The 9,330-nt window shown below is 39.1% G+C and overlaps 1 protein-coding gene across 3 annotated transcripts in view; it reads right to left on the bottom strand.

Moving 5' to 3' along the window:
- Nucleotides 1–38: 38 nt before the first annotated feature.
- kcnab2b (potassium voltage-gated channel, shaker-related subfamily, beta member 2 b) overlaps nucleotides 39–9,330 on the bottom strand; it is a 48,969-nt gene continuing 39,677 nt past the window's right edge. For all 3 annotated transcript variants that reach the window (XM_035522595.1, XM_035522596.1, XM_035522594.1), the window contains 6 exons: nucleotides 7,021–7,106; nucleotides 6,760–6,880; nucleotides 6,579–6,673; nucleotides 5,783–5,903; nucleotides 4,169–4,257; nucleotides 39–3,500 (listed from right to left, as the gene is read on the bottom strand). In XM_035522595.1, the coding sequence (XP_035378488.1) occupies nucleotides 3,411–3,500; nucleotides 4,169–4,257; nucleotides 5,783–5,903; nucleotides 6,579–6,673; nucleotides 6,760–6,880; nucleotides 7,021–7,106 (602 nt within the window). In that variant the 3' untranslated portion in view covers nucleotides 39–3,410. The remainder of the gene's footprint in view (nucleotides 3,501–4,168; nucleotides 4,258–5,782; nucleotides 5,904–6,578; nucleotides 6,674–6,759; nucleotides 6,881–7,020; nucleotides 7,107–9,330) is intronic.

Raw genomic sequence — 9,330 nt, 5'->3', positions numbered from 1 at the left:
TTCTGGTATCAAGTTGTAGATGTAGACAACAATTTAAGCATTTTTAAGATTATTTATTTTCAGTTGTTTAAAGCTGTACATATTCTTCAAGCGTAATGTAAGAAACATTTGCCAAGGCAAAATTTATAACATCCATTAAACTCCTATTATGTATCAACAAGAAAATTAAATCAAAAAGCATGTAATGATCGTTTAAAGTCATTTTAATATGATGATAAACAAATCTATCAATCTACCAGCCACATTCCTGTCAATTCTTTGTAGCCAAATATCTAAAATGATCTGTTTTAATTTACATATAGCTGCTTCTATTGATAACATGGGGCTAGGAATTGCTTAGCATCTTACAACAAGGTATTCAACTTGAGCTAACTCTATGGGTAAAAGAATTCCCTCCTAGTAGGAAACCCTTACACGCATAGGCTGTTTCAGAAGCTTTAAAGGACATGCATCAACAACTTTACGCTTTAATAATGTCATCCTGCACATGCTACACACACAGCTCCATTTGTTCAACATTCAATGAAGACATACTAATGACATACCACAAGTGCAAACATGGAAAATTCTGCTGCTCACTCAAAAACCATTGCAATGATACCAGATGTGCAAAAGCACACACTGTATATACAGTGATTTGCCATAGAACTGACCACTTTGAGTGGATAGAAACAGTTTGCGAGTTACACAACAAACAACCCAACACATTATTGAACATTTAGAGTAGCTCGCAGCGTAGCAGACAGACCCAACTGCTAGGCCTGTGTCATTCAGCAGGGATCTTTGGTTAAAGCAGTTTTTCAAAGCTTTAACTAGAGCTCTCAATAAGTGCTGTGGGTAACTACTTGTGATATTAATATGGAATCTTTTTTGACAGACCTATTTTATTATTTATTATTATTATTTAGAATTGATGTTCACAGTCTTCAGAAAGTTATATCTACTCTGAACAGTGACAGTAACAATCACTTCAGCTGTGATATGAAATGACTTGTCATAAGTCTGTGTTCTTCCATTAACAGTCACATGTAAAAACCTAGTGCTCATCTTTTACAGGAAGCCCTAAAGTGCCCTAAACCAGCTTTCAGAGTTCAAACGCAAGCTTAACAAGTGGCTGCCAACACTGAATTTTGTACAAGATGTACATTATGGTCTACTGTACAAATATTACATTGTCTGGAAATGACATTTTATCTACTCTATTGAACATGTGACTGCCTAAAAGTAAAAATTTCAATAAGCATCATACAGATACACTACCTGGAATATGTTCATGCATAGTGATGGTTAACCGTGGCTCATATGAAGCAGAAAGGAGACAACACTATGAGCCACTGTAAATATCCCAACTGAAGAACTGTTCCTTGTAAAAGTATGTTTATAGTTCCAGAGTGCCTTCGGTTATATTTTAACAGTGATAAGTGTTACAGCCCTAAATGAGATGGAGTTAGTTGGTGAGAGGATTTGGTGTTGCTGTAGTTATGTCTATGGCTCAGTTACAGCCCTCTGCTCAGTAGAGGGAGCCACTGGTCAAACCAAAGGACAGAGAACTGAATTCACAAGAGAAGCAAGACACTCATTAGCAATCTGTCACTTCAAACCACTTCAGTACCTCTGAGATTGTTTGTTGGAGCCAGTAATAGAACAAAACCTTAAATTACACTGTATTCAACATTTTGCAACATTAGCAGCCAGCAGTGGTGTAACTAGGATCTTATTGGGTCACAATAGGCTAAATATACGTAATATTTAGGAAACGCGCTACTGGCCAAATAAGGATTTTCCCCCCCAAGAACAATTACAATTTGTGGATATTTTGCTAAAATATATATTTCAATTGAATTACTTTCTTCATGTTTTAGTATTTTAGATTTAGAAATAATGAATTTGTCATGTTAGAAAGATCAGTTTAGTTCATTTGTCTACCATGGAGGGGATGCATTATGAATGAGGGGCATAAAAGAATATCAGGCTACGTAAAATAGCATATATTTATGTTGGCTGATCAGAGATAATGTTAAATTAAAGGATATGTTTGTGAATTACAGATGCACAGGGTAAATTCTGATGTACCGGGTAGCTGCTTGCCCTAACACCATTGCCAGCACCCCCCAAGCGCACCGGTAGTTACGCCACTGATAGCCGGTAATAATCCACTAAATGGAAGACAGGACCACAAGCAAACAACCGAAAAAGAAAGACAAAAGCATAAACAAATTATAAAAGTAAATACATGTTCAAGGGTAAACAAAAAACAAAGAATTACTTTGAATACTGAGAATTAAGGCAATTCAGCAAATATGGAATACCACTAACACATAGATACAAGATAAATTACACAAGATTAATAATAATCATATGATATGTGGATTTATCATCCAAAAGAACAGAAATTGTCCAGAAACATTCATAACCTATTTTACAGTTGTATTTTCAATATGTAAGATTTTTTAAAACAAAAGTAAAGAATGCACACATAAGAACTCTTTGGTTTTAGCCCATTGAACCATTGCAGCTCATTGTTATAATTTGGACTGTAATATTAAAACAGTTCACTCCCTTCTTGTCCTGTAATAATGGGTTCAAAAAAGGCTTAAGAGAATAAGGGCACATCTTTTGGACAAAAAGCCTTTCTAAGCAAACTCAGGCCATTTATAATGTTAAATGTTAAGTACAATTATTCATTTTTCTATATTTAGGAAATGAACTGGTTTAAGGAAATGCCAAATTTGAAATCAGGATGTGACCCATTTGAAAACATCCCTACTAACATGAGGTTAGTAGAAACCCCTGTAAGACATTACAGAGGTTAAGGATATCTAAGCAGTAGTCCTTATAAGTGATCTGAGAAGTGGATCCAACTGACATCTCCAGGCAGAGGTTGTCAATGAATAACATGTACAAGGCATGAATTTTTGACTACATCGATTTCCAAAAATGCATTGTATAATGTCATTACAGATTTGTCAGTGACTAAAGTGCTTGACCAATGCTATTAAGAATGATACGCTGACTATTTCCCAATAGCATTTCTAAAATGGTTATATTTCCTAAAAGCATGTGCTCAGGCCTGTGGCTCACATGCAGCTCTCGTTCCAGAATTCCCTCTGGAACCCTAGGCGTTTACTAGAACTCATCTAAAAGGGGAAAAAGCAAGCTAGCGGATGAGCGTGTGTTGATTCTCTGCTTCCTGGTTTTAAAGAGTGTTCCACTTTGTCTGGTTGGTCTAGCTGATTCTGCCTGTGAATGCGCCGTCTCCCCCACGTCCGTCTGAAGCTAAAGTCATTAAACTCTGTTGAGCATGTGAGCTGGCCTTCCCTGCAGGACCTGCGACTGTGCCCATCCTGTGTGCCCAAGTCTTGTACAGTCAGAGCTCAGTCAAACAAACCCTGAGCAGAGAAGCACTTCCTCTAGGACCTGTAGTCCTTTTTAGTGTATGGCTTGTTGCCCAAGATACTGTCCACCTCATGAACGATTGATGATGATAACTTCGGAAGAACCTGCACAAGAAGACAAATATCTAGATTTATAAATACTGCATTTATTGTAATTCACAATACAATACCAACAAAAGAAAAAACTGTGTATATGTGTATAGTCCGATTAACTTCTCACGGGTGACAATTTTTCAAAAGCAAATCTAATTTTTCGCAAATTCTATAAATAAAATGAGGATCCCCCAGTGGGATGTCTGATGTAAACTGGCTTTAAGTAGATGCCACACTAATCATCTGTAAAAGGCGTATCATGTGCAAACATTCTCCACTGCCTGTGAAATCCAATGACCTCATTAGCTGGCAACCGCAACTAATGAAGCAAAGAATAATTGAACTTCATCACACCAGTTTTCATCATGAACTGAGAAACATGACATACTAAATTCTCTGTATATCTCTGTACATCTCATTATTATAGTTCATGCATGATTATTCCTTAGAGCTGACATATTGAAAATAAAATGATCAGTAAATGCATTTACATTAATAGGTCACACATTTACATTAATAGGTCCTAATAATGTGACTTGTGGTTTATGTGAAGCTTGGCGTTTTTTAAATACAAATGCAAATGAGCATCAATGCAAATGAGCAGACGCTCCCACAGAAATGTCTGCAGATGTGTGGGAATCAGCTCGGGCGGGGTTCATGCACGCTGCTCAGGGACTCACCTGGATGGCTCCTATGTTCTCCAGCAGCTGGTCGGTATTCGAGGCCCCCAGCAGCACAGAGCTCACGCCCTCGTTCCTCAGACACCACGCTGGGAGGAGACACGCACAACAGAACGCAGGGGCCCCCCAGCACAGAAGGGCAGAGGGCCTCCGTCAGCACAACCTCAATACACCACTTAGCGGGGGCCTAATTACATTATTCTAGTTTGTTACCTAAGCTGAAACATTGACATGTGATGAACTAACTCTTGCATCAGGGGTTTTCAGGTTTGAAAGGGTTTAGGAAACCTGGCCTACACTGACTGGGCATTGTTTCTACTGGTTTCTGGATTCGCTGGTCTATCGTAAGGAGTGCTACAGAAGAGAATGGTCAGAATAATAAAAGGCAAGTTTCACAGGTCCACTTGTATGCCACAAATCGAAGTAATTAGGCTGTACACATTTTGCACTTTTCACTAATCAAAAATACATATTTTGCATAAGGACGTGTGGTATACAACCCATATATTGCAGACATACTGGAATGATTACATTAGCAAACTCAATTGGACTCAGTAGATTTTTGCTATAGTAGACTTGCATGGTCAATGACGGATGGAAATTTAACCGAGACTAGTAAACAGAACGTTCATGCTTGTGCAGCCAAGCAATAGGTTATGCAATATTTCTACCACACACTCTGCAGCAGAAACGTATCGCAGCTGTGTCCTTGATTACATAAATCTACGGAGGAAGTCACGAGTAGACAGCAAGAGAAAGATGTGGGTGAGTTAGTGTGTGGGGTGAGCATTACACTAGTGCATACAAGACACCTCTGAAAGCAGGTACGTATACACCATAAAAGTAAACAGCTTTTAAAGCCAGTTCATGGTCAGGTGACAGGGTATTCTAGGGTCTGCCCACGTTATTTTAAAACTGAACAAAACACACAATGGGTTCATCTTTAGAGTTACAATAAACATTTAGCTGAGTCTTTCTGTTTGCATCAGTCTGCCATACTATGTGGAGGTAGATCTTTGGCATGAACCAAGAGAAAAGCACCTGCAGTGAGAGGTTTGTGGTCTATATTGAGGTGTAAACAGCATTTTCACATAATGCACACCATGATTAGAAACATCAACTCTGTATAGCCACAAAGACTGACGTCAACAGCAATTAGCAGTAGAAGTGTCAGTGTCATGTTTCGTTACAGTGGCTCATTTCTGGAGGATGTACTTCAGAGTGAAGAAGCAGCTATAGTAATTTGATTCTGGGGAAAGTTTTCCCCCTGTTCCAATTTATTTTGAGCACTGTACAATTTTGTGTAAGTGGAAAATTTTTAAAAAACTACTATAAAACCTTCATCAAATCCATGTCACTCAGGACCACTGAGTCCAACACTCCGCAATTAATTCTCCCTGCTCCCTGTGCATAGTGACACCTGCACCACCCATGAAACACACCGCAGCAAAGCTAGTAGAACCTGACCGACACCAAAACAAGGCCGAGTGCAACAGACCAACAAGACCTGCAACCACAGCCATACAAGGGGGCATGGCCTGCCCTGAGCTCCAGGCAGGCAGACGGGCAGACAGACAGAAAGAGAGAGAGCAGCAGGGCCCAAGGCCACTTTACCGATGGCCAGCTGGGGCAGGGTGCAACCCAGCCGCTCCGCGATGGCCTGCAGCTCTTTCAGCTTCGCCTGCTGACTCCGGCCTTCCTCACTCAGGATCTTGTCCTTCAACCACTGGTAGCCCTGTTCCAAACAAACAGCACATCTGCTAAGAGAGGTCCTCCTGTCTGAGCCACCCGCTGCACGACTGGACCCAGAGGAGTTGTCTGTTAGCAGTAGACTGAGTAGGAGCTGGGATTTCATTTCACCAAAATTTCTTAAGTTCTGTTAATATGTGAATATGAGCGCAAGTGGATAGGGACCAGAAAGGGGAAGTTAATCATTGTTTAAAAGTCTGATGTTCTGATTGCAATGATGCCACATAGGAGACATTTTGATGCAGTGGTTTCTTCTGATGATATGGAATTCAAATCACAAGCACAGAAGAGAACATTCCTTCAGCTAATTACCTCAAAGTAGATTCTTCTGTTTTTAAAAGTAAATTTATGTTCACAAAAAAATACAAGTTATGAAGCTAGGGCACCATGCCACAGAACAGATAAGGGAGAGTGGAGAGGTAAGACAGAAAAAAGATATGATGAAAATCTTAGGTTTTTATCATAGCCAATAATAGATAAAGAAAAATGAAAACATCAAGGCACTGAGGTCTTCAGCAGATAAAGACAGATAGGTCTGGAAGACAATGGGGAAACAAGCATTAGTAACAGATATCACTACAACCATAAAGAGACACACAGACAGGGACTGTGCAGTAGAGACAGGGCACTTGTCACATGTCACATGTGCTTCAGTAACTACCTTCAGGGAGGCGCGTGAACAAGGTGGTACACCACAGTCATACTTCCCAGAGATGATTCCACAGGCCAGAGGAGACCATGTCATGGCTCCCACACCTGGGGAGAAACAAATGGACATCATCTTTAAACTACACACACACACACACACACACACACACACACACACACACACAATCCCAGACCTATCTTGTGGTAGAGCTCGGGCAGCTGCACCTCTACTTTCTCCCTCTGGAACATGTGATACTCAGCCTGCTCACAGATGGGTGGGATCAGGTTAAATTGCCGTGCTACCGAGTACGCTTCCTGAAGAAGACACACACACACACACACACACACACACACACACACACAATTTTAATAAGTCCTCTAAAGCAAGAGAATTTACTTAGTGGCAATTATTAAATCATACATTTAGTATTGTTCCTATAGACACCTAAACTCACCATGATCTCCATGGAGCTCCAGCGAGATGTCCCCCAGTACATGGCCATGCCTTGGTTAATCACATGGGTCATCGCACGCACTGTCTCTGCCAATCACAACATCACGACACACACAATGAGAGTGCGGCACAATGCACAGTGCAAATATGGGCAAAAGGAACTATAGCTGGGAAGGAGAGAGAGTATAACCATGCAGAGAGGGACAAGAAGACCTTTCTACTGAGCTATAGAGCAAAGAAAGCTTACTAAAGCCCCAACTGGCAGAAACAAGATTGAAGATGGTTATAAAAAATGGAATGAGAGCATTTATCATTTAGTATTTATCCAACCTGATAAATCTTTCAAATTACACTGGAGGTGGGAAATTATTCATTGTTAGACTGTGTGATTCCAAAATGCTGCACCAAAAGAGAATTTACATGGTTGCACGGCTGAGCTTGCAGTCAGCGCACATTTTTATCCACCCATCTGGTACGCAGCTACTTTAGTAATAATACACAAATGTACAAAGAGTGAAACAATACTGTGCTAGAAACAGCTAGAGGTGCATTATGTAGAGGTATAGTTGATATGAATACATGTGAGTATATGAATAAATGGATGAATAATATAAAATATGATTATTTAAATAATAGATAAATTAAATGATCTATAAATGGTTAAATAATTTTACATAAACATGTAATTGCTGCTGTGCTGATTTGTGTCTAAAAATACATAACAAAATATTTAGTATATTCAGTAAAATGTTAAAACTTGATATATGCCATACCAGATCTAAAATTAAATTAAATTAAAATTAAATTAAAATTAAAAATGTTTATTTTCTTCGAAAACACTTGTTATGCTAGGTAAATAGAAATTAATGCAAATACTGACTGCTGCAAAAAGCAGAATTCACAAACATTTAGTAAACACTGAATTCATCACTGAAATTCATACAGTAAATCGCAAATCAAGCCTACTGCTGGTACCACCACTACTAGACTTGGACACGATTTATGAGAGACTGCAAAAAAAAAACCCAAAAAAACAAAAAAGGCATGAATAATACTCACTCAGACATGCAAGGGTTAACCTGCAAATTCAGCATAAAAAGCATATAAAGAATAGGAATGTATACAAACATGCATGAATGAAAGAAAGAGGATCATTACCGCCATTATCATTACTATCAGTGGTGCACTATCAATGGGTGAGTGAGAGACAGAGGGATCTTTCATCATATTTGCTGACAAAAGATTTGCAAATTAGCACAGCATCCCTATGAGAAGATGCCAATGAAATATGTTTTCATATTTTTTGAATATAAAAAAGGGTATACATCTAGCTGACCTTCCGAGGCAAATATTTAAAAAAAGGATGCTAGTTATAATATTCAACCTCAAATCAAATTGAAATGGAAAAACGTGAACCAAGAGTCAGTAAGATGCAATGACCTTCTGCAAATTCACTGTGCAAGGTGTATAGGAGAAACAAACAGATCAATCATTCTAAAGCAAGGGTATCCAAGCCTGGAGATCTACCACTGATCTCTTTATTATAGATCAGTGATTCCAACCATAATCAAGCACACCTGCCTCTAATATTAAGATGTTACTGAGGGACTTGATTAACTGATCAGCTGTGACAGATTAGGGATGGAAATAAACTCTGCATTACAGTAGATCAACAGGACTTGATTTTAAAGCATACTGGTTTCTAGAGGCATTTCTGGGGAAATGATCAGCATTTTATGGACATGGTCAGGTTTCTCACACCAGGAAAAACATGGCCAAAAGCTTATGATTCACTGCCATAAAATGCTTTTGGAGACAGGAGGTCAGAACTCTCACTGAGGGTACAGTGTACCTTCTATGATGAATGTTCTTGATTTTGATGTATTAAATGGGCTTCCTGGTGACAAACAAACAAAAGATTGTGAAAGAATTGATAAACCGATGAATGGAATGAATGGTCAGGGGAAGGCAGCAGTCCTGGGAGGAGCAGCTCCCACTTGCCGTGTTCGTAGTCATTTTAAAGAACCTACCTAAGCAGCATCAGCCAGTCTAACTATACATCTAACACTGCCATACACAAAGCACACTGTCTTCAGAGCATTCATTTGAAATTGAAATGCTAATCAGGTTAACCGATCCTAGTTGGGTATCTTACACAGCAATACACAAAGCATGCCCTCTTCAGAGCATTAATTGAAAGCATAGCTGTAGCAAGGTAATGCTACAGTATTACCACTGAATCCTGAAAATACATTCAATGATGATGATGAATTGGTAAACAGTTATACCAATAGCACAACCACAGTGTGGT

Source organism: Electrophorus electricus, chromosome 24, assembly GCF_013358815.1.
Source record: "Electrophorus electricus isolate fEleEle1 chromosome 24, fEleEle1.pri, whole genome shotgun sequence".
In the NCBI taxonomy this organism is placed as follows: domain Eukaryota; kingdom Metazoa; phylum Chordata; class Actinopteri; order Gymnotiformes; family Gymnotidae; genus Electrophorus; species Electrophorus electricus.
This window is presented reverse-complemented; position numbering and strand designations above follow the sequence as displayed.